The 27,836-nt window shown below is 38.7% G+C and overlaps 1 protein-coding gene across 1 annotated transcript in view; it reads left to right on the forward strand.

Annotated features, from left to right (window-relative positions):
* The window catches only part of SCFD1 (sec1 family domain containing 1), a 98,038-nt gene extending 81,114 nt beyond the window's left edge, over positions 1–16,924 (forward strand). Inside the window, exons 20-25 of the mRNA XM_008710393.2 lie at positions 3,804–3,857; positions 7,027–7,079; positions 9,144–9,177; positions 10,661–10,726; positions 13,784–13,852; positions 16,707–16,924. Of these exons, the coding sequence (XP_008708615.1) occupies positions 3,804–3,857; positions 7,027–7,079; positions 9,144–9,177; positions 10,661–10,726; positions 13,784–13,852; positions 16,707–16,730 (300 nt within the window). The 3' untranslated portion in view covers positions 16,731–16,924. The remainder of the gene's footprint in view (positions 1–3,803; positions 3,858–7,026; positions 7,080–9,143; positions 9,178–10,660; positions 10,727–13,783; positions 13,853–16,706) is intronic.
* The last annotated feature ends 10,912 nt before the right edge of the window (positions 16,925–27,836 follow it).

The raw sequence follows: 27,836 nt of genomic DNA on the forward strand, positions 1-27,836 counted from the left end.
TCTGATTTATAATTTCAAAATTTTGGAAATAGATGCTCTTATTCCCCCTCCCTTTTCCTTTCTTTACTTCACTGACAACTTTCTGTCCCTTACATCATTCCCAATGTGTTTCTGGTATCCACGCATTTCATCTTATTCTTTACTTGGCTAATAGTCTTCAAGATAAGCATGCTCTTCAAGGAAGTCCACATACTAGTTTTCACTGTCCAGTGTGTTGATAATCAGGATAGCAGCAACTCTTGCCCCAGCCTCAATGCTGACTTCAGCATCACATTATCATCCCAAGCCCAGGGCTGCAACAGGGGAGTTAGAAATAGTCACCATAGACCAGATGGCAATATAGGGCAACAAGTGGCTAATTCTAGGAGAACTAAAGGAAAAAAAAAAACTTTTTAACTGTTTTGGGTATAAAGTTATATTACTTTTCTTAGATTGTTTTTTAATTTCTGTGCATAATTTATTTCAGTTTTGCTTTTGTTTAAACTTTTCCAGTGACTAATATCACAAAATATGATTGTGGTCATAAAAACAGTAAGGGTTTTTAGAAATAGATTTTTTTTCCTCCAAATAAAATTGCTAGTTCATATATCTGAAATTTGAGGATTTTAGAAACAGTGATCCTTAATTTATGGTATTCATGTGTGTGAGACCTTTTTGTCTCAAATCTATGTCTATAATATGGCTTTTGACTACTAAAGATTTATTTGCTAACCTACATGATAATGTTTTACCTTTTTTTCTAAAACAGTTTCCAAAAACATTAAAAACTATGCTTGGGAATTTTTTTAAACAATAAATTTTTAACAAAATTTTTTAAATTTAAACAAATTTTTTAAACAATTTTTATTTGATTAAATTTTATTTATACCTCTTTTATTGAGCTACAGAAATTTTTTGTTTGAACAAATTGTATGGTTTTGTTCTGATGTTTTCTCTTTGTTAGTGTTTAGCTGCCACAGTTCAGTTTTTTTTCAAAAGTTGACCAGTCTTGCATATAAATTATTAATATAAATTGATTTTGGGGGTACCTAGATGGCTCAGTTGGTTAAGTGTCCAATTGTTGATTTCAGCTAAGGTCGTGATCTCAGGGTTGTGCGAATGAGCCCTGCATCCGGCTCTGTGCTGGCCATGGAGCCTTCTTAAGATTCTCTCTCTCCCTCTTTCTCTGCCCTTTCCTGCCCCCACCCCCAACTCTCTCTCTCTCAAAAACAAACAAAAAAACCAGTGATTTTTTTAAAATGATTAACTCGGTAGCTTAGTGGGTTAAGTGTCTGACTCTTGATTTGGCTCAGGTCATGATCTCAGGGTTGTGAGGTCGAGCCCCTTATCAGGCTCAGGCTCCGGCTCCGTGCTGGGTGTGGAGCCTGCTTGGAATTCTCTCTCCTCTCTCTTCTCTCTCCTCTCCATCTACCCCTCCCTCCCTACCTCCCACCCCCACACTTACTCTCAAAAAAATTAATGATGAATTCAATTCTCCATTTAGGCAAAGAACAAAAGCTAGGTAGAGCATTAGCTGGTGACAAGGATCTCAGAAGTTGTTTTCTGAAGTAATCTTTCTCATGCCTTTAACAACATTATGGAAAGGAAATTATGTATTTCCTTTATCATTCTCAACACTTGAAGTTTTCCTTAATCTCTGGTAGTATGTGAATATCCTATGGTGCAGCAATGGTAGATGATTCTTTGGGTGTTATGTGGTTGTAAAGACCAGAGAAAAACATAAAGAATTGTCTCTGGGCTCATGAACTTTTGAATTATTCTGCTAGAAAGGAATTTTTCTTATATTATTTAATGACCTGTTCACTAGCAGGCTTGTCTCTAGGTATTGCAGAGCTATAAAATACAAAGCAAAATTTAGTTGTACCTTTTAGAAAAATCTCCTTTTTATACTACATGAGGATTTATCATGAGCTGTTGATATAAGTATTCAAATTTCCAGTTGTTTTCACAAATATAAAAGTAGTATGACTCTTAACAGCTTTATCATTACATAACATCTTTTCTGAATTTTTCTCCGTGGCACAGATGTGGTAGTGCAATTCAGGGAGCTCAGTGGAGAGCTGTATCTAAATAGAGAAATTGGTATAAAATTAATTTTAGTAAAATCTTATAATTTTAATGTGTTCTTGCTCCGGGTGTTTTTAAAAATCATTCCCTCCTTTTATTTTGCAAAGTACTTCATCGTTTTTTAATGTTACTTGGAAGAAATCTATAACTGCAGTTTGTTCTTTGGGATAAAGCCTTTTTATAGATGTAAATCTGCCCCCAGTCATTCTTCAGAGAAAGTCATGGTTTAGACTTATTCCTACCTGTACAAACTCAATTTTATTTGAAACAAAACTTAAAAGGTAAAATTTTGAGCTATGTTATTTTTTTTTTAATTCCAAATAATAGAATTCAGGAAATACATTCAGTTAGATCGAACCTTTGGTGCTTTTGTTTATATTAAAAGGTTTCTGGCCAACACAAATATCAGGGAGTGATGAAATAGCTTTAATTTTACTTGGCTAAGATTATCTTAAAAGGCTTTTACTTGCTAATCTCAAGGAAGAAAAAGAAAAAAGAGGGGCACCTGGGTGGCACAGTGGTTAAGCGTCTGCCTTCGGCTCAGGGCGTGATCCCGGCGTTACAGAATCGAGCCCCACATCAGGCTCTTCCGCTATGAGCCTCCTTCTTCCTCTCCCACTCCCCCTGCTTGTGTTCCCTCTCTCGCTGGCTGTCTCTGTCTCTGTCGAAGAAAATAAAATCTTTAAAGAAAATAAAATCTTTAAAAAAAAAAAAAAGAAAAAGAAATTCATATTTTCTGTCTGGGCAAAGCAGCATTTTCTGTAGTGGTAGTCCATTTTAGTAATAATAAAATGTTTTATGACCTAAAGAAAGCAAAACTCTTGTAAAATAGTAATGTGTTATTTACATTTATTTAATCAGATTTAATGTTGCCTTTGTTGTAGGAAGTCTCTAAGATAGAAAATATTTTTTTACAGAACATCCTATACAGTTCATAAGGGAAATAGCAGCTCAAAGTAAGCAGAATACTATCCCAGTGGGGATGAAGAGTCACTTAGTAAACTGTACTTCATGTTTTATGTTCAAAATAATGATAAAAAATAGACTGAAATGTAACAATACTATTTCTTATCCCGAGGCATGTAAGCATGTCAAGAGGCAGTCTTCTGCCAACGCAGGTGTTACACATTTCATGTTCAAAGTGGAATTTCTTCTGCAAGAAAACAATGCAGTATGTCATTGAAAATTTAGAATTTATCCCAGGCAAAACAAAAATGGTCAATAAAATTTGTATGTATCCATTTCCCCATTTTTCAAAGAACACAAGTATCCTTTTGGCTTAGAAGAATATACATTAGAAATGAAAGACTCCTGAGTTTCTTTAATCTCATACATTTTCAAACTTTAAGTTACTCTGTTTCTAAAGAAACTCTTACTACCTGCAGAAAGGAAATAGGGGAAATGGGATTCTTATTTGATCAAAAGTTTGCAACTGTGGTCGTATTAAAAAGCAAACATCCAACAAAGTCAAAAACCCAAACGTGTTTGTATTAAAACCTGGTTACACTTTCACAGCAAAAGGACCTTTTGATTTAGAATTACATTTTTTTCTCTGGAAACTTGAGTAGTGCCAGGGGTATTTACATCTATGACACCATTCACAGAATACTTAATTTTAGATGTGGTTCATGGAAAAGTAAGCATGCTTACCTGTGGAATGATTCAGTTGTTTTGTTAATAGAGAACAACTTTGGTTATTCTTCTAATGTTTAACAAAATATTTATCTTTTCCACAGAATCTACCTGTTACTCGTATTCTAGACAATCTCATGGAGATGAAGTCAAATCCTGTAAGTAGCATATAACATTGTACTTACAAGTCCATGAACATATCAAACTCAGTACATTCATGAAAAGCAGTACAATCTGAGTTCATTGTGGGCTTAATCACAGCAGACTACATGAGGGAAAGGAAGGAATCCGTGTTCTCAAAAAGCCTTTTTAGCCATTATCACAGATAATAAGAATTGGTTTTCTCAGCTGCTATAACTATTTCAGCCAGCTCTCATCCAAATTAAATGTAGATTATATTCTATATATAGTTAAATGTAAAATATATCCTAAGTAGCAAGTTTCTGTAAATGACAAAGAACTAGTGAGCATCAGCTGGTGTAGTATAGAGTACCAGACCAATTTAACTTTATGAAAATTAGGAGAGGAGTACACAGTGATATTTTTAAGTGCATGTGTTCAGATGTCATGAAAGTCTTGGGCTGAAAAGTAAATTGAGAGAGAAATTGTTGGATGAATAGACAAATGGGTAAATATTGTTAGCATATACTGGTTTTCCAAGCTCTCTGCTTACAATTCGAGAAAAGAATGTGAAAATCATCACAGTCCATTTCATAAAACAGCTCATCCTGTTATTGTGGCGACTAGAAAGTGGTTATCACAAGGGTCTAGAATCAAGAAAGGCAACATTAGAACCCTAGTTCGGGTTGATCTGGATCTCTATAAATTTTGGCAGCAAGGCTTAAGATCCCATGCTAAGAAAGATGGAACAGAATCTTCAGGTAAATGTGTCACTTTTTGTGTCACTTTTTGTAATTGCTAAAACATGATAATACTACTAAAGGAAATTAACAAAACATTTAAAAAGTCTGATCATATGAAAATAAAGAATATAATAAAACATCTCCAAAGGAGTCAGTTACATTTATGAAAGGCATGAGAGAATGGTCTATAATGATAAGCTAAAAAGGATCAGATTCTTTGGTCCAGCAACTGTACAGAGAAAATGGTATACAATGTAGTGTAACAGTAGACTGTTAGAACATCCTAGAATATAGGAAGAAGTAGCTCTTCTTGAAAAGGCTGAAAGCCTGAGAGAAGAATACATTCATGACTAATTATCTTAGAGAATACTACTTCATAATCTCTAAATTTGTGAGAGATATTATCCCAAACACTAATAAAGATTAAAAATATGAATAAATGCAGAATTTTAGACAGATGCCAAATACCCAAGGGGTTAAGGAAGTTTAGGATATTTTGTTACTATCTCTAATTTTGAAGTTGAGATAATGAATAATGACAGTAATAAAGATGATAGCTAACTGTTATTACATACTTTTTATGTGGAACTGTGGAACCATTCAAAACATTTTTCACATTTCATTTAGTTTTTATTAGAACCTTCTACGAAAAATACCATCTTATTATTTTCATTTTATGGATGAGGAAACTATGGCACAATAAAGTTAATTAATTTGCCCAGGGACACAAAGTAATAAATGGCAGAGCTGGGCAGGCCACATTTTTCACCACTGTGCTATATTGATGACGGCAAGAAACATGCTTTTCCTGGAGTCACAGTGCTTTAGAGTTTAAGGAAACATTAGAAGTAATTTGAACATTGGGAAGAAGAAACCAAGAGATGTTAAATGACTTCTCCCACGTCACACTATTTTTAGTAGCGGAATTGGAACCAAAAACCTACTATTCCTGTATTTCTGATTACTACTCATTCCAACATACACATGCCTTCCACAGTATTTGTTATAGACACATGAATGGCTAAATTACAGTTATTTTGATGTTTCTCCAGGTTATGTAAGTTTATTTATTAGTTAACTAGTGACTTTATCTGTATAACTGAAGACACGTTACTACAGACAGATATTTTTTAACTAATTAGAATTAGTAAATTTTTTCTGCTTTGAAAGCATTTTTTTTTTATCCATCTGCTAGATGAGGCAGCTACCTGCACTTTTTCTTATCCTTTTCCTGTTCCCAGATAGACAACTTGATTTGGAGGCATTAAAGAGAGATTAGCAAAATACCAAAGAGCATAGCAAAGTGGACTAAATTAGACCTGGTGGGTAATCTTGAATGCCTCTTATCTCAAAGTCTTGAAAATGCTATATCCTAATTCTAGATGCATTCTTATCACTTACTAAGTGTTCTCCTTTGCTTTTCTTGACTGGATAAATTGAAAGACGGGAATTTAAAAGATATCAGATAGGTTTCATTTTGTAAATCTGGTTGGTAATGGTTTCCTGGAGCAAAGTGTTGAAGGATTATCATGCTACTTTTGAATGGACTGAGAGTTTTGTAATTGGTTAAGCACAGTCCACCACTGAGTACGGGACTAGGTGGTGGCAACCAGTGCGTAGTTTGTCATTAGTCAGGTTTGCAAAGGGCCATCCACACTCCAGCAAAGAACATACTCCTTTGGCTGACTGTGCTGCGGAAGGAGGGGGAGGCAGAGGTTAGGGAGTGATTACACTGCAAGCAGTAAAACAGGACTTTCCAGCTCCTTTAATATCAAGAAGCTAGTTTGCAGTTGATAGAGTCCACAACCTCTTATCCACAACTTCTGAAATCTACGAAGTTCTGAAAACTGAAGGATTTTGTATAACCCAACTCCCATAACTGGGAGTGTTATATACAGTTTATGCATGATATTACCTATCTAAAAATTTTTTTAAATTCAGAATTCCAGAATACATCTAACTCTAAATGTTTCAAGTAATAGAGATTATGAACCTATATTAGGTTATTCTGTATATTCAGTAAAATCATGGACATACAAAATTCTAAAACAAAATAAAAATAATTGGTTTATAAAATAGGTATATTTTCAAGACAGTATAGCAGTATAGTATAGTATAGTGGTTAAGAGTTCGGGCATTGAAACTAGACTACTTGGGTTCAAATCCTGGACTTCCCATACTTACTAGTTATGTGACCTTAGGAAAGTGACAGAACTTCTCTGTACCCCAGTTTGCCCATCTGAAAAAACAGAGGTAACAGTGACTATCTCACAGATGTTATGGGGATTTAAGTGAGTAATTTCATCTAAAGTATTTAGAATAGTGTTGCTCTGTTAGTAGTAGTGGTGGTGGTGACAGATTTATTTCATCAATCCACCAGATTAATAGCTTAATTAGATAAAATACTCAAAACCAAATGGTAACTTTCTAAAGAGAATTCAAGTTCTGTTTTTTTTTTTAATAGGAAACTGATGACTATAGATATTTTGATCCCAAAATGCTACGGGGCAATGACAGGTAAGCAGCTCTTGACTTGTGTAATTTGTTTGTAGGTCTTCCCACCCTGCTAAGAATGGAAATAATTTTTTGTTATAAATCAGTAATTGCTTATTAAAAATTCAAACTATGTAGAAAACTGGTAAGTATAATCTTACTACCAAGAGTTAATCAGTGCTAATTTTACTTGACATTTTGGTTCTTTTCAAGTATATACACTCACACAAAAAAAATATGTTAGGTTTATTTTTTGTTTTTGTTTTTTATGACGAGATGGCAGTCTTACAGACTGTATGGGGGAGGGAAATTTGGATGTGTTTTTAAATGAATATTCTTATTGAACCAAAGTGAAGATGGGAACTTTATGTTGGATACCAGTTGTTTTTATTTAACTGGTCCATAAAAGCCAAGCCTCTGTAGCTTGTTGTAAATACTTCTTTATGGCAGTGAAACATTCTACAGATACTCTATTTTATAACAGACGTGGTGTGGTAAGGTGCTTGTTTGCTTCATTATCGATATCATTTTTCAAGACTTACTTCGTGGTAGTATGAAAAGTAGCCTACAAGACATAGAGAAAGAATAGGCAGAAGTAGGAGGGAAAAAAACCTTCTTAGAATGATCTTTCTCATCTAAACTTGAGGGAAGCTAGTTCCTTGCTGACATCTTACGTTTGGGATCTTTAGAACTTTGTCTCTGCTTTATCCTAAGCTTTTACATCTTTGTCAATAGAACAGATAATCTGGTCACTAGATAGTTGATTATTTGTTTTAGATTATTAGACTGTGACTTAAAAGGTTATTTTCTTAATTTACCAGAAATACTGCTAAAGTTGCAAAAGAAGCTGCTAAGGGCAGCTGCGGCTGGCAAAGGAGAATTTGACAAAGAATTAATTCTAGAAGGGAGAGAATGAGGAATGACAACTAATGAGTATAGGGCTTCTTTTGTGGGTGGTAAAAAAGTGATCTGAAGTTAGACAGTGGTGACAGTTGTAAAACTCTGTAAATACACTAAAACCCACTGATTTGTACCTGTTAAAACGTTGGATTTATAACTCTTTTCCTGTCTTGATTGTCTCCGGCTTACATTTTATCCTTGTATTTGCATATGGCTAACAAGTAGACACATTTTGCTTCTTAGAAACTTCTCCTTTGCCTTCTCCTGAGCTGTTTGATCGCAATTAATCTCGATTATTAATTACTAGTAATATTGTGCTATGTAAATTTCTCCTCCTTCTATGTGTACTCTTAGAGGAACTTAAAGTACTGTTTCTATGGAGAATTCATTCCACAGGCCATAGAAATGAGGAAAAGATGGTAAAGTTGTGGAATTGGCCTTTCAGTAATTAAGGATGGTATAATAGCACTCTCCTCTTTGTTGGGATTTTGAAAAATTGCTTGTGAGGGAACCTAAGTTCTCTTTGTATTGCCTGTTTTAGCACCGAAACAAATATGTCTGACTCACAAAAGCTTTGCAAAATATCTTTATTAAAAGAGCTCTTGGACACCAAATAAGTATTTATAAAATATAAGTATATAAATATGTGGCTAATACATGTAGTAATATATAATGAATGGTATCTAGAAATACAAAGAACTAATAAGCTACAGCAAAATGCAAATTTCTCCTCCCATCCCATTTCTTCCTGTTACTTCCCATACGTGTGTTTACATAGTTTTTTCACAAATGTAGATACTGACAAACTGTAAAATTATGTTGAGTAAAATTTTTTATAATTTACCACTAAAATATATATTTTAGCAACTTACCTTATAACCAGATTTTATTCCTTCTGAGAGCTGCTGCTCAGTGTTTCCTACTCCCTTTCAGTTTTCTCTTAGATTTTAAAGTTAACAGATTGCCCTACTCCCTTTTAGATACTGACACATGTACCTCATGTCCCTCTGCATCCTAATTCACTGTTTGGGTACACAAAACTAAAGGACCCAGCCTCAGAGAACGTGAAAGAGGAAGAATTGTAAATACATATCTAATTGTGTATGCACATGTGTGTTTCCCATACCTCTTTTATCCATAGTGAAAGCCATGTGTGAAATTTTCACTACCATTTTTCCTTTGTTGCAGCTCAGTTCCAAGGAACAAAAATCCATTCCAGGAGGTAAGTTCTATATAAAAATTCTGTCTTGAAAATGGAAAGATGATGACTAAGCAGGCTTGAAGAACTGTCTTCATCTTAAAGATGGCTTTATTACAATTACTCTATGGTAATTTTGATAAAACTAATTCTGTGTAACCATATTAGTAACCATATTTTCCTCATTTATAAAACTACTTAGAATAGTTTGAACTAAAAATAACTGATACAGTTGATGGACACTTGGGCTGTTTCCATAGTTTGGCTGTGGTAGGCAGTGCTGCTATAAACATTGGGATGCATGTATCCCTTTGCATTAGTATTTTTGTCTCCTTTGAGTAAATACCTCTAGTAGTACAACTGCTGGATTGTAAGGTAGTTCTTTTTACTTTTTGAGGCGCCTCCATACTGTTTTCCAGTGTGGCTGCACCAGTTTGCATTCCCACAAACAGTGTAAGAGGGTTCCCCTTTCTCCACATCATCCCCAACACCTTTGTTGTTTTTAGCCATTCTGACAGGTGTGAGGTGGTATCTCATGGTGGTTTGATTTGTATTTCCCTGATGATGAGTGATGTTGATTGAACATCTTTTCATGTAAGTGTCCATCGACTAATGAATGGGTACAGAAGTGTATAATGGAATATTACTCAGCCATAAAAAGAACAAAATCTTGCCATTTGCAACAACGTGGATGGAGCTAGAGTATATTATGCTAAGTGAAGTAAGTCAGAGAAAGACAAATACCATGTGATTTCACTCACATGTGGAATTTAACAAACAAAACAAATGAGTATAAGGAAAAATAGCAAGACAAACCAAGAAACAAACTCTTAACTACAGAGAACAAGCTGATGGTTACCAGACGGGACGTCGTGGGGGGACTGGAATTAAGAAGTGCACTTGCTGCAAAGAGCACTGGGTATTGGATGGAAATGTTGAATTACTACATTGTACACCTGAAACTAATATTACACTGTATAGTAACTAACTGGAACTTAAATGAATTTTTTTAAAAAGGACAGAAAATTAGGTAATTCACGAAAAAGAAGTCTAAGACTGTGGTAAAAGTTTTATATGTGTGGAACTTGTTTCTAAAATTGGCTTCCAAACTTTCGTGAAGATGTCATGACTGTGTTTTCATTTGAAATACAAGAAGCTTCGCAATAAAAATAAATATAGTAAAGAATGTTTTGGAAATTATGTTAATGCCAAGTTTTGTTTTTCCTACCTACAGTAAATACCCTCAAATTTTAAAAAGCATTTTGGAGGAAGCCCTTTAGATTTATTTGCTATTACTTAACTGAAGAATGAGGTTTATTTTCCTCTATACACGTTTTAGAAACAAATTTCTTTTAATTGAAGTAGCATTAGGTGCTTAGGATGTGACCTTTTGCTAGCTTTTATTTTTTTTATGTAAGTTGAGGAATATGCTTCAAACTAAAAACCATGTTGCTTAACTTAAAATACTCTTTCAACTTACCTATTTTTTTCTATCTACATTTTTTAGGCAATTGTTTTTGTGGTGGGAGGAGGCAACTACATTGAATACCAAAATCTTGTTGACTATATAAAGGTACATGTTGGCCTTTTTATTCTTTAACCATTTGATGTTTCTCCACTGTTCTGTGTCTTCAGCGTACTAGCCTTCTCCGGTGGCTCTTCTGATTCTTACTCCCTTTTGTAGAGGTAGTATTAAAGTCCTCATATAGGGGAGATGCCCATGTGCTCATTGTTTTCCTATTCCGGTCACATTTCTAGCCTAGAATTGTAGTCTGGAAAATAATATATCTTATTGATGTAACGTACTTGGAAGCTATCTATCTAAATTTGACTTTAAATGTTCAGAGACCATGGGGTGCCCAGGTGGCTCAGTCGGTTAACCATCAGACTCTTGATTTCAGCTCAGGTCATGATCTCAGGGTCGTGAGATTGAGCCCTGCTTCGGGCTAAATGCTCAGCATACAGTGTGCTTGAGGTTCTCTCTCTCAATTAATTTTAAAAGCTCATAGATTTAGAGAACAGATTGGTGGTTGCCAGAGGTAGATGGGAGAAATGGGTGAGAGGGGTCAAAGGTAAAAAAATAAATAAGAATCAAATGTACTCAGGCTAAGACTCAACTTTCAAAAATATAAGAAAATTGTTTGTGATTGATACAGAGAACATACTGGCTCTGCCACAGTAGTGGTTTATCTAGTAGTCTCCCCAAAGTGAATGTGCTTCACAAAGGCTTTCACGTCTCTGAAGAGAAGATGTACCTGCCTTACACATGAGATATACTGGAAAAACCTGCATGGACACTGACCTTTTGAACATACTAGTAGAACCAGCTGTGAAAACCAGTAGTCAGTCCTTCATCATATAAATAACCATCTTTTTTAAAGATCTTATTTATTGAGTGAGAGAGAACATGCACAAGCAGGGACAAGGGGCAGAGGGAGAAGCAGGCTCCCCGCTGAGCAGGGAGCCCAATGCAGGACTTGATCTCAGGACTCCAGGATCATGACCTGAGCCGAAGGCAGATGCTTAACTGACTGAGCCACCCAGCCGCCCCTAAATAACCATCTTCTTAATCTGTCTAATTTTGAGAGCATTTACATGTGGAGGTATATTTACTAAAGCAAAAGTATAATTTAGAAATTTCTAATTATCTGATTCTCCAATAACATTATCAGACATTTTGAAGTTATAATGTACATTTCCAAAAGAAATCACAATTCAGATTCTTCAGGGTATTTGGGAATTCAGCACACAACAGGCTTTGAATAGGTGTTCCAGTAGCCCTTTTGTTTATCTGTAGTTGCAGAAATAATATGCACTCATATCCAAAAGCAATTTGGGAGTAAAAGTGTGCTGACCCCAAAAGGGAAAAAAAAAGTTGGTAATAAGTAACCAGATATATTGGTAACTGAACTTAAAGCCACCACAATTTGTGCTCTTGATGGAAGGTGATTGGCTGAAGAATGAACTAGATTTATTACTTGCTACCTTGAATCCAGGTATTGGTACATTTCATAAAGTTCAGGGGTTTTTTTGTTTTTGTTTTTGTTTAAGATTTTATTTATTTATTCGACTGAGATAGAGACAGCCAGCGAGAGAGGAAACACAAGCAGGGGAAATGGGAGAGGAAGAAGCAGGCTCATAGCGGAGGAGCTTGATGTGGGGCTCGATCCCATAACGCCGGGATCACGCCCTGAGCTGAAGGCAGACGCTTAACTGCTGTGCCACCCAGGCGCCTCCATAAAGTTCAGCTTTTAACGGAAGGAGGAGGTATCAAGTTTGTGCATAATTAAGTTTGCACTGGTATACTGCAATGTTTAAACCCATAGTACAGGATTAATCTCAGCTAGTTTATTTCAACCCTGTGCTTATTTATCTCTGGGAACCTTGGGAGCCATGGTGCTGACATCAGGCTAATATGAATGTAATGTACTAATGAGTGATTAATACAACCCTGTGCTAGGGCCCAAGATAGACTGGAGACAACTTGCACTAGCTTGTCAGCACTGTTTAATAGAAAATGTGAATATTGATGATTTGCACCTAATTTGTCATGTTTTCTTGCTTCTGCTATTGAGCCTGGTCATGCAACCTGATTTTGGTTACATGATCTGAGAGATATAAAATACCCCTCCCCTTGGACAAGACTGGGGCTCCCCTGCGACCAGGGTATCTCTGTCTTCACTGTAACTTGATGGTTCACAATTGAAAATAAAATGTGCCCTGTGCTACTGAGATGGGATCTTGGGAGCTGTGCCTAGAATATTTGGACCCTTCTAATGTTTCCCTCTGCTTTCTTTATCCTCCTTTATCCTGCTGTGATCTCTACCTTTATTAATGTCTTGTATAAGTGTATCCTGTGGAGCCTCAAGAATCCCACTTACGGTACCAACCCTGCATAGGTGTTGCACATAACATCTCATTTTGAAAAAAATGAGAGATCTATTTTATTTTTTCTCAGAGATGGCCGGCTAGGACATTTATTCAGCTAATCATGTTTAATACAGCTGATACATCACAGAAAAATGTCCTTCTCTTGTATTACAAGAGAAAGAAATGAATTTTCCTTTAAGCACACAATACATATAATAAAGTCAGCATTAAGGACTTACCAAATTCTGCAGAAGTTTTGACCGCTGTAATTGGCGTGCAGCATTCTGCCAAAATTAGGAATGAAATTCACAAGACATTACAAAATGGAGTATATTAATATATAAATACTGCACAAATGAGGCTGCAGTGACGACTCATGCTACTTGTACCATATCCTACTGTCAGCATAACCAAACTCTAGGAATGTTGTCTTCAAGTAGTACAGATCCTACATTGGAAGAATGGTGGCCTAGGGTTTCATAGACAGTTGTTCCTGTGAAATGTGACGGTCATCAGATTCCTTCTATTTTCAGTGTAAGTGGCACCAACAGGGTACACTAATACATTTTTTAAAAATATGCCCATTTCACCACTTTTTTCCATGCGATTTTTAGGGTCGACATGTGTACACTAAAATTCACCAACTGCCCTCCCCCCCCAAGAAAACCTTTAAGAATAAAAAGTCTTATTAGACTTGATCACTCTTGGAATATTGAAAATATTACTTGTTACTTATATGAGTTCTCTCTCATTTTTACAGGGGAAACAAGGCAAACACATTTTATATGGCTGCAGTGAACTTTTTAATGCTACGCAGTTCATAAAACAGGTAAAGTGTACCTTGTTAGTTTCTCTTAACATACCATAACTTGCTGTTGATGTTTCTCAAAAGAGAGCAAGAGAATTATCATACACGTTTGAACCAGCTGAAGCCAAAAGCCATAGAGCTATAAAAATATAAGGTTTTGCCGTGAACAACTATACAGCAAACTCTGATAAATAACAGTATTTCTATAAGCTTAACAACGGGATGCTCAGTAGTCTAACCAGTAATGTTCATTCACCTTTGCCTTGGCTGCCATAAAAATCACAACAGTATCCTGGACCCATTTTAGCATCTATTCCTAGTGTCATTTTCCAGCACAACTTTCTTATCCCCATTATGTGGTTCTTGTATTTTTAACCTTAATGTGGTCGCCCACTGATAGAATACAGAAAAATTCAGGAAGATACAGTGAACCATGTACACTCCCTGTTAACATTTTACTGTACTTGCTTTATAAGATACCTACTCATTCATCCATTCTTCATTCTATTCCTTGCTTCAACTTCATTAATTTCAAAGTACTGTGTAGATCCACCGTTCTACTGTTTGCTTTCTATTAGTTGGAAATAGTTTGGCCATCCTCTATTCCTCCTTTCCTACCTTCCTTTGTATTATTTGAACACCTTTTTTTTTGGGGGGGTGTATCTCTCTGCATTATTAATTTTAACAGTTGCTCTAGAGATCACAATATATACATCTTTGACTGTTTATGAGCTAGAGTTACTATTGTGCCGCTTGCATTAAATATAGAAACCTTGCAAACATGACCCATTCCCTCAGCATTTATTCTGTGATCGTCATATATTTTACAGCTGTCTACATATCATTAACCTCACAAGACAGTGGACAGTGTTATCATTTGTACTTCAGCCATCTGTATCATAAAGAAATCCTTTGCATTTACACAGATAGGATTTCCAGTGTTCTTCATCCCTACCACCTCTAGTAGATTTTAATTTCCATCTGTTGACTGCAAAACTTCTTTTAGCACTTATTATAGCTCTGGTATGCTAACAGTGAATTCTGTTAATTTTCTTTTATATGAGAAAGCATTTCACCTTTATTCTTAAATATTTTTGCTGGAAATAGAATTCTGGATTGACAGGTTTTCAAAACTTTAAAGATGTTATTCCACGATGTTACACCGTCCATTATTTCTGATAGGAAGGCAGCAGTACTCAAATTGAAATAATTGTACATGTAATGTGTTATTTTTCTCTGGCTGCTTTCATGATTTCCTCATTATCTTTGGTTTTCAGCAGTTCGGGTGTATTTATGTGTGACTTCTTATTTATCTTATTTGGCAATCACAGAACTTCTTGAATCTATCAGTTTTTACCTTTACCAAATTTAGAGCATTTTCAGCTCTTTCTTCAGATGTTTTTGTGCCCAATTTTCTCCTCTCCTTTTGGGACTCCATGCACCCACCTATATGTTCAACATTTTATATTATGCCACACATCTCTGAGCATTGTTTGGGGGGTATTTTAAGATTTTTTTAAAGTTATTTGAGTAGTCTCTGCACCCATTGTGGGGCTTGAACTCAGGACCCCAAGATAAAGAGTCGCATGCTCTTCCAACTCAGCCAACCCGGTACCCCCGATTTTGTTCTTTAGAGTGTCTAATTTAAGTTGTACTATCTTCAGATTCACTTTCTTTTGTTATCTCCTTTCTGCTATTTGAATAATGTTGTATTTATCAGTTCTTGAATATTCATTTTGGGTTTTTTTTTTTTTTAAATAGAGTTTGTATTTCTCTGCTGGGATTTTCTCTCTTCATTGTGAACATATTCTCCATTATTTCACTGAGGATAGTTGTCATAGTTGCTTTTAAACCCTTGTCTTAATTACAACACATGGATCATCTGTCTGTCTCCACTGTCTTTCCCTCTAGAGAATGGGTCCGATTTTCCTGTCCCTTCATATAATTTTAGATTGTATCCTTAACATTGTGAATGGTTTGGTTTTTTTTTGGTTTTTTTTTTTGGAAATTGAATTCGGTTTCTGTGGAGTGTTAGTTTGGGCCTTTAGCAGGCAATTAACTGGGTTAGACCAAAATGTCAAACTGTTTCTTGAGCAGCAGCTCACATCTTGCTTCTTAGTCTCTCTCTCATTCCTGTATGGTTCAGGGTTTCACCATAGATTTAGGAAAAGCTTATACACAGAATTTAGGGCTCCCTCATTCTGTCCCTCTCATTTCCAGGATTTCCTCTCACGTTCAGTGGCTTTACTTGCTCCCGAACTTGGGTTCATTAGGCTAAGAGCCACAGAACCAGGGAACTCAGCCCGTGCTAGTCTCTCCTTTCAAGTGTCTGTTCCCTTCTTGAACCCACCAGCTTTCAAGTTGTTCTCCATTGCCTTCCAGTAGTTGAGTTTTGTATTTTGTTTAAGGTTTATAATTGCTTTCCCTGGGAGAATTAGGCCAGTAGTTTACCCAGCCTTCCAGAATTAAAAACCTTTTTTTTTTCTTTTTAATGATATGTTAGAAATATCAAATTAATTAAAATATGTGGAAAAGTAAACTGTCAGCAATAAAGCTGTACATGAGATTTTTCTTTACAGAGTTAGTTAATATTGACTTTATTCTCAGATTTTGTTTTCTATTAGTTGAATTTCTATCTATATTGATTTTTTTTAACTAGGACAGCCTTTATTACTATTGAGTTTTAAAAGATATACAAATTTTAAACATTTGAATTAGTGGTAAACATTGAAAAGTTATTATTATTCAGTGAATGAAATGAGAAACCTAGATTTTACCATGATTAAAGCATACATTCTTTCTTAAGGTGTTCACAAATATGTTTGAATACATAAATTTCTTTTGTGATTAAAATAAAGTTGTTCTTTTGTTTTAGCTGTCACAACTTGGACAAAAATAACACAGAAGAACCTTAATATGAGTATCTACTTGGATAATGTAAAAAGAAAAGTCAAAAGAGCCAGATGTTTTCTTCTTCATATTAGTGTCCTAACAGTGAAACTTAGAGTTAATTTTTAAGGAAATTCTATACTTAATATAATGTGTACTAATTAAAAGAATAAAGTATTTCAGAAATAAATTTTTAAAATTGTACATTCTCTCTCCTGTTATGTTTGACAAATGAGAAAGAAAATTCTTAGGAAGGAAAGAAAACACTGCCTAAATATAATGTTAAGATATTAATATAACTGATTTGTTATGATTGAAGCCAGTGAAAATTTAAGAAATATGCAAATGATGCTTGACTGGTTCATGAATCTCCTGCTTGTATGCATTTTGGGGTTTTTTTTTTTTTTTTTAATTGTATGCATTTTAATTGTAAAATTACCTTCCCATGTTTTTCTGGTCCTGCGTGGTGCCTCTAGACTTTAAGTGGGTACTGGGTACTTCAATGTCTCTTCTTCCTCTGGTACAGCTGTGTACATTTTATCATAGAACCCCTTCTTTATATAATGGCAACAACATCACCTAGATTGGACCAATACATTTATCCCATGAAGTTCCAAAAAATACATAAAATTAAGTGTTAAATTTGGTTCAAACCTTCCTGGTATACAGCACCAAGAAGGAACGTTGATCATCTTGAAACTCAAGGCAGCTTTAAGATAAAAGCAAGCCAGTCACTCCAGAGAAAAAATTCTTATTAAAAAGGCCAGGGACCTTTTCTTCCTAATAAGCCTCATCAAAAGAAATCTGTAATGTTATACATACATACCATCCTGATAATAGACAAAACAGGAAGATTCACAAGAAGACCATTTCTTTCTGTACTCCCAACCCTCATGAGTCAGTGCCATCCTACAAAGCTCAGGTCAAGAAAAAGAGGTCTATTTGGTTAGGGGCCTACTAATCTGACTTGGTCTTGAGATAGAATTTAATGTTTTGGCTGCTAAAACACATTACCGTAGACCAATCGCTTATATGTATTTCAAACAGCTTGGAAGGCTAAGTAATCCGCAGATCCCAGTGTCTGGTGAAGACCATCTTTCTGGTATGCAGGCAACATCTTCTCGTATCTTTACGTAGTAGAGTCCTAATCCCTTGATGCCCTTATACACTAATCCTATCACAGGGCTCCACCCCTATGATCTCATCTAAATACAATTACCTCTCAAAGGCCCCACCTGCAAATACCATTATATTGGGAGTAAGGGCTCCAACAAAAGAATTTGTAGGGAACCCAAACTTTCAGTAGGTAGCACTACATCATCGGCCAAAGTGATCAAAGTGGTTTCATGCTCAGGGCTTAAGGAGACAATGTTATAGAGACAGGAATGTTAATCCAGGTGATAAGCTATAGAGAAGAGAAAGCAACGTCCTAGTTTCCTCAGTAACAGAGAGGTTAGACTTTAATGTATGTCCAGAAATTTTTTTTTTAGGTTAAAACTACATGAAAGACACAGGAGGGGGTTTCTTTTCATGTTGTGTTTGCAGCCAAAAATAAGTTAAACTAGTCTCATCAATGAATGCACATTTTTTTTCAGGTTTGCTTCAGGTTCACATAAAAGAAGGTTATTGCCAAGGTTCTATGATAGAAACCTTTCTGTGGGACCTATTAAAAAACAAACAACAACAACAAAAAAAAACGGGAAACTTTGGCCTTTCTCTCACTGTCCACAACCCAGCCCCATCTGTCCTGGTGTGGGTTCCCCAGCAGGCCATCCACAGTAAGGCGAGGGTCACTGTTGCTGCTCTCTTGGTCTGGGCAGCTCAACGAGTCTACCCAGCAGGCCCCCAGCTTGGCTGATTCAGAAACCAGTTTTATCTGCCCCCAAGGTGATTCTCAGAGGAATTGATTCCTGCCATGGTAAAAGGCACATGAGCGGTAGAGGTCAACAGGAAAGGGAAATGCTGTGCCAGGTGATTTATAAAAGTTACATCAATCCTCACAACAGCACTCACAGATGGTACAGCACCAATTTTATAGATGGAAACGAAGCGCAGAAAGTTAAGGACCCTGCTCAAAGTCATAGCCGGTACGTGGTGGCGCCAAAGATGGAATGCACATCTGTCTGCTCCAAATCCATTCTCTGCACTGCTCGAAATTGCCTAGGAAGCAGAAGGCTTGAAGTCTTGCCAAGCCACTCCTCACTGATCAACCTGAGCCAGTCACTTTACCCCTTTCTTCTGTGTGGAGTGAGTTGTGCAGAGTAGGGGCATCTAACCCAGGGCCTTCGGGGTATGCAGCTCACCCGGGCTCACAAGCACAGGGTGGTCAACAAAACCAACGCCCTACTAAGGAGCTCACGTGCATGAACTGGCGAGCAAAGCCACCTGACAGCACTGGAGTAGTTGGCACCAACATGGGAAAGATTGCTTCGCTTGGCGTAGATAGGGCTCTAAAGGAAAAGGCAAAATAAAGGATTGAAAGAAAATTCAAGGCAAAACATCAGGTACTTTTGTACTGGGACAAACTGTAAGACAAACACATCCTAGTATGATCGAAATTGTGAGTTTTCAAGTTATGCCCTTAAAACTTGTAGTTTTTAGGTAATATTCAAAAGAATTTGAAGCTGGGCATGAAGATTTAAATTCACTTAAATATACCCAGGTCATCAGACAGTGGACATTTGCAGAAAATGGTTGATGGTTTTCAAATTGGAAGGCACAGAGCAACCTGGCTCCGCAGGCTGAGGAGACTGTACTTATGTGACAGGTGAATGAAGAAAACTGGAAACGGAATTTCTCATGTGTTGTAGTGACCACTTCAAAATAAACGTAGACTAAGCAGAGAGAACTAGGAACTATTCACTTTGTTGAGTTACCCTGCGTTCAACAGAATCATGGAATCTCAAAAATTGATATCCAAAGAGATCCCTGAATGTTTATGAGTGTGTACCAGAGTTTAAATATTTGTAGCTGCTTTTACAATGGAAACCTCAGGATGGTTCTCAATTACCAAGCATCAGCCTCATCAACGTGGCTCGCTTTCAACAGGAACAGCTAATTGTGATTGTGCTGAAAAAGCAAGCTCTGTGTACCAAGATGACATTGTGTCCTAAGAATCCAGAGACAGCCACAGGAACTCTAGGATCTCCTGAAGGATTATGGCTAAGTGACTGTCATGTGCTGATTTGCTTGTCAGCATCTTTTTCCCTGATATTTGTCACCCCAATCTTGTCTTCATTCACTCATAGGTCTCAGGTGGAGCTGACTATACCCGGCAATAACAGTAATTGATAAGGGATAGAGGAGTAGTCAAACCCAGCCAATGAGAAGCAATTAGATTCCTGCTGAGGTCACTGCGTGGAAAGGCACAAGAGGGCCACTGTCTGCCGGACTTAAACTGGAGGACCTTAAAATGAGGCCATAGATATGGCCACAAGGCAGCTGAGAATGAAGACAGTGCAGAGCTCAGAGATGTCCTAATGACATAATTTGAACCCGAGTCCAACATTAGTGTAACTTGAGTGTTGGAGCCAGCAACAGACACAGCCTTAAAAGTATACAAAATCCAATGGATGTGATTGAGTGATTTAAACATCCTACAAGAGCCAAAGAAATGCCACCCAGAATATAAGAAACAGTGATTCTCAGACACTGCACATCAGGAAGCACAGGGCAGTGACCCTAAGAGAAGGAAAGCAAATAAGCTGAGTCCTACAATTTCCTCATCTTTCTTCCTGGCAAGATTATTTGTTTTCAGGCTGCAGCACAAGTAGAGCTGAGGGAGAGGGCTCCCTGAGTTGCTGAGACAAAGTTGGGCATTAGAAGAGGTCAAGGTAGCTAGCATCCACAGGGCAGAATAACGGAGAGAAGAGAGGTACACAGGAAGAAAGTTCTAGAGATCTGCAGAAGGTCCGATGAATGCTGATCAGTGCAGATGGTGAGGAAACAACCCAAGGAACAACCTTCTTTGCTCAAGTGAGGCCGGGAATATGTCTCTTCCCATCAACCAATTACCTCATAATTCATGGAGGATTCGCAAAGTACTCATCAGTGATAGGCAAGATTAGCCCTGGACTAAATGCTGTTCTGGTCCCACCAATCTTAAAAGCAAAACCCAAAAGGATCCAACTGTTCCAAGTAACTTAACCATGTGCAAGAAAGCTCAAGAATAGAATATAAAAGTGGGCACCCAACAAACACAGTGAAATCTTACCAGGTGAGTTACATGGCAAGAAAGCTCATCATGAAGAGAAAACATTTCAATAGAAACAGACTCAGGAATGCCACAGATGACAGAATAGACAAAGAATTAAAACGATGATTATAACTGTATTCCATATAATCAAGAAGGTAGACTATTAAGATACAGAAAATATTTTAAAGGCCCAAAATGGACTTCTAGAAATGAAAAACTTCAATGTCTGAGATGAAAAAAATTGCTAGATAAATGTAGAATAATATCATTTATAAATTGAATTTAAATCTTAAGAAGAACTGGGTTTTTCAGATTAGGTTTAATGAACCAGAAGTCAACTTTTTAAAAAAATTTATTCTAGAGAGAGATTGAGAGAGCGTGTGCACATGAGTAGGGGAAAGGGCAGAGGGAGAGGGAGAGCGTCCCAAGGAGACTCCCTGCTTTGTGGGGAGCCCAACCTGGGGCTCAGTCTCACAAACCCGAGATCATGACCTGAGCCAAAATCAAGAACTGAATGCTGAACTGACTGAGCCCATCCAGGCGCCCCAAGAAGTCAACTTTAAAAAAAAAAAAAAAAAAAAATTGCTCCTAAGTATTTTTTGTGACCAAAAACTTACACTGACAGGATCAAAACATACCTGGAGCTCTTTTTTTTTTTTTTTTCCCTTTCCCATTACCTATTTCAGTAAGTTTAACTTTTTGACTTAAGACTGTTTGAGAGCAGTTTCTACGATTTGTGGGAAAAATAAGTCATGTCCAATTCTGGACAATATATCAGTCTAACTGCTTTTGAGGAAACACATTCTGCTTCACAGAACTGCTAAAACTGATGCTGATGTGGACATAGATTCAGAATTGAAATGTGCCCGGAGAATACAGGCCACAATTCAAGAAGTCCCTAGTCTATCAGATACGAGAATTTTTTCTTTTTACTTTTTTTTTTTTTTGAGATTTTATTTATTTGAGACAGAGAGGTAAAGATAATGAGCGGGGTGGAGGGGCAGTGGAAGAGAGAGAAGCAGGATCCCCACTGAGCAGGGAGCCTGATGTGGGGCTTGATCCCAGGACCCCAGGATCATGACCTGAGCCGAAGGCAGATGCTTAAACCACTGAGCCACCCAGGCGCCCCTAGATACCAGAATTTTCATTGATTTTTATTGTTTGACAGTTACTTACACTAAGTCTACAACTATAAACTTTTGTGAGAATAAAATTGATTAAACTGTTTTTGGACTACTTTTTGTTTGTGCTGCTAAAATGTTTTAAATTGTTAATTCTGTGAGCATTTTTTTTTAATTATGCAGTTCACACACAAATGTTTCTCGTCCAGTATCTTCTACTTTAAAAAAAAAAAAAAAGCTCAGATTATATAATCTTCAAGTGTGCTACCATCATTAATGTTCAAGATTACAACCAGTCACAGAAGACTGATTTGTAAACGTCTATTCCAATTTATAAGTTAACGTAAACCAAGAATCAGCAATGATCAATCGCATGAATCATATCTTATAAGAGGCAGAAGAGCAAAGAATAGGAAAGGAACAATTTTAAACTTCTGTATCCTTCCCGAGATTCTCTATACACACGTAATAAGCGTATATAACTTTTTTTCTTACACATAGAGCATCACACTATATGTAGTGTTCTGTAGTACAACTTGTTAATTTAACAATATATGACAAGAACTTCGTTGGCTCATTTAATCCTAATAAAAAACCTTAATAGGTAGTACAATCCCTGCTTTACAGATAAGGAAATACGAGGTAAGAGTTCAGTTACTATCCAAGGTCCTTCAGTGAGTAGAAGTGGAATTTGAGCTGGCCAGATCTCACTCCAGAACCTTTTCCATTTGACATGAAGAATTAGAGGATAATAGGAATACTAGGATATTAGGAATTAAAGGATAGAAAACTAAGATACTTAGATACTCTGGGGATACCAAAGTTCCAAAAACAAAAAGACTTATAACTTCCCTCATTTCCCGAAAGATTGGAGACAGTGTCTGGGCTGCTTCTAGCCAGTGTATGGGAGGTATGCCATTTTCAGAAATTAAGTTTCTCAGTCATACTTCAAGGTAGTAGTTTTTAAGAAAGCCTCTTAGAAGTAAACGCAGCCTCTCCCTGGGCTCAGTTAGACCCAGTACAGACAACCCTCAGCACAGGACTGGTCCTCCATCTATCTCCTTGCTCCGGATAACACATTCTGTCCTTGAAAGAAAAAGCCATTTCCAGTATCTTTGCTAAACGTTGGTGTTTGGGGGAGTGGGGTGTCAGCTGAAAACATTCCTTCATTATATAAATTTGAATACATCCATAACATGGAACCCCAGGAAGCTACAAAAAGTCATGAGGCAACTCTTGCTGTACTATTACAGGATGGTCTGCAAGACTACAGATATATTGTTAAATTAGCAAAGAATGTCCCAAGGGGGGCGTGTGCTCAGGGGGGAGTCTGCTTGAGATTCTTCCTCTCCCTCTGCCCCGCCCCGCCACTAAAATGAATAAATCTTTTCTAAAAATCAAGGAAGTGTCACTGGGTTTGTCATAGAATACTTTGTACAGGTACAGCTCACTTCCCTCTGTCTTGACACGAGTGAAAACCGCAGGACGGTGCGTTCCATTCGGGGGGCTGCTAACTCGTCCACACAGAGACCTTTCCAGCCACAAGGTGCTGTGGGCCGCTTCGGAGAGGTTCTCCCAGGCAAGAACCCAGGAGGCGCCCCTCAGCGCGGCCATCTTTGGGCTCTATGTGGCCACAACAGAGACGTCCCAAGACCTGATGACTGGCGTCACTGTTGTTCGAAAGGCTGCGACGGCCATCACACAAGCCCTAGGGCATGGGCGTAAAATCCTGGGGACAGCAAGGCAAGATTCTGCACCCGCTTCTGCACCTCTCCCCGCTGCTCCAAGCTGGGATCACAGGCGCCCCCGCCGTGTGTACACAGTCCTATTCCTCCAGTTAAGGAGGCAGGTCTTCCTCTGTGTAGGCAGCAGTGCAAGCAGCTCCTCTTCGAATACCTCAAAATGTCCCAAGTTGTCTCCAAGCCGTAGTCACAGGAAGGGAAGGAAAGAAGTCACCCCACTTTCTCATTCCTCAGGTGCCAGCTGTGATTTGCCCTGCGTCCCTCCGGGCACAGAGTCCGAGGTGATCAGCCCCGTGTGGTCTGCGTGTGGCTAATGCATGCCAGCTGTCACCTCTCCTCTGGCTGCCCGTGTGGACAAATCCACCAGTGTCTACACCCCACATATCTGCCTTGGCATGGACTCTGAATCCTGGCCTGACATCAAGAGCCTGCTCCCGTGTCTCAACGAAGACCAGGATTCAGCCTTACAAGCCCCGGCATCCCGGCTCCCTGAATTCAGAGCAACGCTTGACGGCCAGCAGCCCCCGTGCGGACACCAGGGCAGAGCCAGCCCAGAGACAGCGCTTTGGCTGCGGAGGAATGGTGCTCAGGTTTCTGATGAACTGCTCGTGTTTGGGAGGAAAGCAATCCAAAGGGGAGAGTGAAGGAGACCACTTCGACTCTGAAGCTGGTAAAAATAAAATCGCTTTCGAGGAGGAGAAATCAGCTCCTGCCTGAAAGGGGCCTTTATCTTCTGTCCTCTTTAGGCCTCTGCTCTTCTCACCCGGTGTTTGCTTTCCTGGCTCTGCCTCCTCCCATGTCCCAGCTTCCTATCCAAAGGGAACTCCGTGGTTGAGAGATTTATCCCAAATGTACACAGAAAATAGGTGCCCAGGGATAAGCAAAATTAAAGGAGCTTGTCCCAACTGCTTTTAAATATTCCAATTTGCATTCTCTCTGGGTGTTCTCACGCACTCTCATTAAGGAGCTAGAGCACTGGATCGTGGGACCGGGCCATGTCCCCATCTCTGCATGTCCAGACTGCACATCCTGTTTTCAAGAAGTGCACTGAAATTATTTCATTTTAAAGGGGGTAAAAGAGAGGCTGGTAATAAGTGACCAGAGCACATCAGGGTTTAGGCGCCCTTGCCTTAGTATTCTCGTCAATAAAGCTTCTGAAACTGTAAGATTAAACCACTCAAAATTGAAGGGGTCCCCAAGTACCCAGCCTAACTGCTCAATCCCCTCTATGAGCCCTCCGCCAACCTGCCCCCATCCAGGCCAGCGGCCCTTCGGGGGTGGGGCTGTGTTTTCTTCCCGAGGCAACCAGCGGCATCCTCGCAGAGCAGAACCAAACTACGAGAGGGTTCCAGAATGCCACCTTCACACATGCACGAGTGCGGCAAAGTGCTGACCGTACACACAAGCATTTTCTTTGAACCAGACCGTTATCCAGCAACCGTCAGAGAGCAGGTAATTCTGAAACTGCACATGTGCCTATACAAGAAGCCTTCTTGCAGAGAGAAGTCTCACGAATTCTCCTAAAGTTTTCCTGTTCGTGGGGTGACTATGAACCATGACACAGTAAATCATCTCCTCTGTGGAGCAGCATGGGTATTCACGAGAAATAGAACCCACAAATAGACTTGTAATAAGTCGGTCTGCTGGCACCCTCTCAGAGCAAGGGCACCTGCCACCATGAGGAGAAAACTCAAGGAAAGCTTTGTCATCGCAGGAAGATTCGGGCATCAGATTGCAGCCAACCTGCCTTTTGCTTGTCTCCGGTTTTCTGTAGTGCCTCGTGGACCCAAAGAAGTGGGCCCCTGGTCACGAGTATGCACAAGCCATAGCGGGGCCCAGCATTTCCCTCACATTGTTTCAGGGGAGATGTTCAGCCGTGGACAAAGGAGAACAGAAAGAGGAAAACGCACGTGCTCTGCAGAAGCTCGGCCTATTCTTAACTACACCGTCTAGGGTTAATTTCTCCTTAAGAAGCTTTCTCTCATCTATGGAACATAAGAACTAGGAAGATCGGTAGGGGAAGAAAGGGAAAAAGAAGGGGGGGTAATCAGAAGGGGGAATGAAGCATGAGGGACTATGGACTATGAGATACAAACTGAGGGCTTCAGAGGGGAAGGGGGTGGGGGAATGGGATAGACCGGTGATGGGGAGTAAGGAGGGCACGTATTGCATGGTGCACTGGGTGTTATACGCAAGTAATGAATCATGGAACTATACATCAAAAACCAGGGATGTACTGTATGGTGACTAACATAATATAATAAAAAAACATGAAAATAAAAAAAAAATCTATTAAAATTAAAAAAAAAAAAGCTTCTGCCTCTTTTCACAGTTGCTGAAGTTATAAAAGCTTGACACAAGCCACCTAAACATCCTTGAAAATACCAAGTATGGTGACCAACCAGCAAGAGCGTCAGTTATTTCAAAGAACTGATTACGTGTGTGTATATATACATGTGTGTATATATATACACACACAATTACATATATGTTATAAATATGTCACTATATGTAATATATGTTTTTACACACACACACACACACACACGAGATAGTATAGTGGGATGTTTTTGTGTCAGCTTGATGGTACCACTGGGTGTTCAGATGAAATTCCTGGTGTGTTTTTGAGGGTGTTTCCTGATGAGACGAGCATTTGAGTCTGTGGGCTCAGTAAAGCAGACTGCCCTTCCCCTTGTGGGCGGCCATCATCTAATTCATTGAGGACATGGATAGAACAAAGCGTGGAGGATGGAGGAATTTGCCCTCTTTCCACCTGCCGGCCTTCTTGCACTGGAACACTGCTCTTCTCTGCCCTTGGACTGAGACTGACACCACAGCTCCCCTGGTTCTCAGGCCTTCAGACCCAGGCTAGAATTCCACCCCAGGCCTTCTGGGAGTTCCAGCTTGCGGACAGCAGTTACTTCCCAGCCCCATCATCATTTGTTTATATATATATATTTCTATTGAGTTTGTTTCCTGTTTCTCTGGAGAACTCTAATACAGAGAGACTAGATAAATTGAATGGCTGGATGGATAGGTGACATGAGATGACATGAGATGAGATGAGATTGACAGAGCCAGAGAGCATTAATTTTAAAGTAGTCCTGGGCAGCAATAAAAATGATTATAACCACCAGTGACTGAGCCTCTTCCTGTGCCGGGAACTGGCCAAGCACCTTACATACGTCCTGGGGCTGCAGCTGGGAGGGGAGAGGACTGAAAGCCCTGGCTGTGGACTACAGAGCTCTGTTGGGTCCACGACACAGGCAGAATGGCTGTGTTCTGTAGCAAATACCGTCTCAGTTTGCTCTGAGCCCCATGACAGAGAACCGAATCCCTGTCCATTGCTTGTATTTAGATGTGGGTAATGAACAAGGATGAGAGCCAAGAGAAACCACTGGAGAAGATTATCGCCAGTAAAGGGGGAAGAAATATAGTGACACCAGCCTCTGGGGACGATCTGGTCCAGGAAAGAGAAGGTTCTGGGGTAAAAACAAAATGTGCCACTAAAGCCAACCCATGCTGCTGGAAGTACCCCATTCCAAGGAGGGGAGTAGGGCAATGAAACTGCTACCACTGTGGATTCTGCTTGTCTTCCAATGAGAACTGGACGTAAGGGAAAAAGAGGTATTTCCCTTCCCGTTGGAGAGAGAGTTCAGTAGGAAGAGGGCCAGGTGGGTGGAAGAAGTAACTGTTGTGTCAAAAGAACCACAGATTCACAAGAATTTGCCCCAACAAGGTGGAGAACCAGGCCCTTCCAGGGGACTCCAACATGGCCCCAAGAACAGGGAGGCCTGAGAGCCTGCCCGGCTGCCATCAGAGGCATTAAGCAGCAAACGTGTATTTTACACTGTGCTGACAAACCCTAGAACATTCAAGATACAACACTCCCTCTTCTCTGGCCTTACCACAACTCCATGAGGTAGGTATTCATATGCCATTTGATAGGGTGAGGCAACTGAGGTATAGAAGGAGGTTTCCTGGGGGTGCCTGGCTGGCTCAGTCAGCAGAGCATGCGACTCTTGATCTTGGAGTTGCGAGTTTGAGCCCCATGCTGG

This window comes from Ursus maritimus, unplaced genomic scaffold (genome assembly GCF_017311325.1).
Source record: "Ursus maritimus isolate PB19 unplaced genomic scaffold, ASM1731132v1 scaffold_36, whole genome shotgun sequence".
Taxonomy (NCBI): domain Eukaryota; kingdom Metazoa; phylum Chordata; class Mammalia; order Carnivora; family Ursidae; genus Ursus; species Ursus maritimus.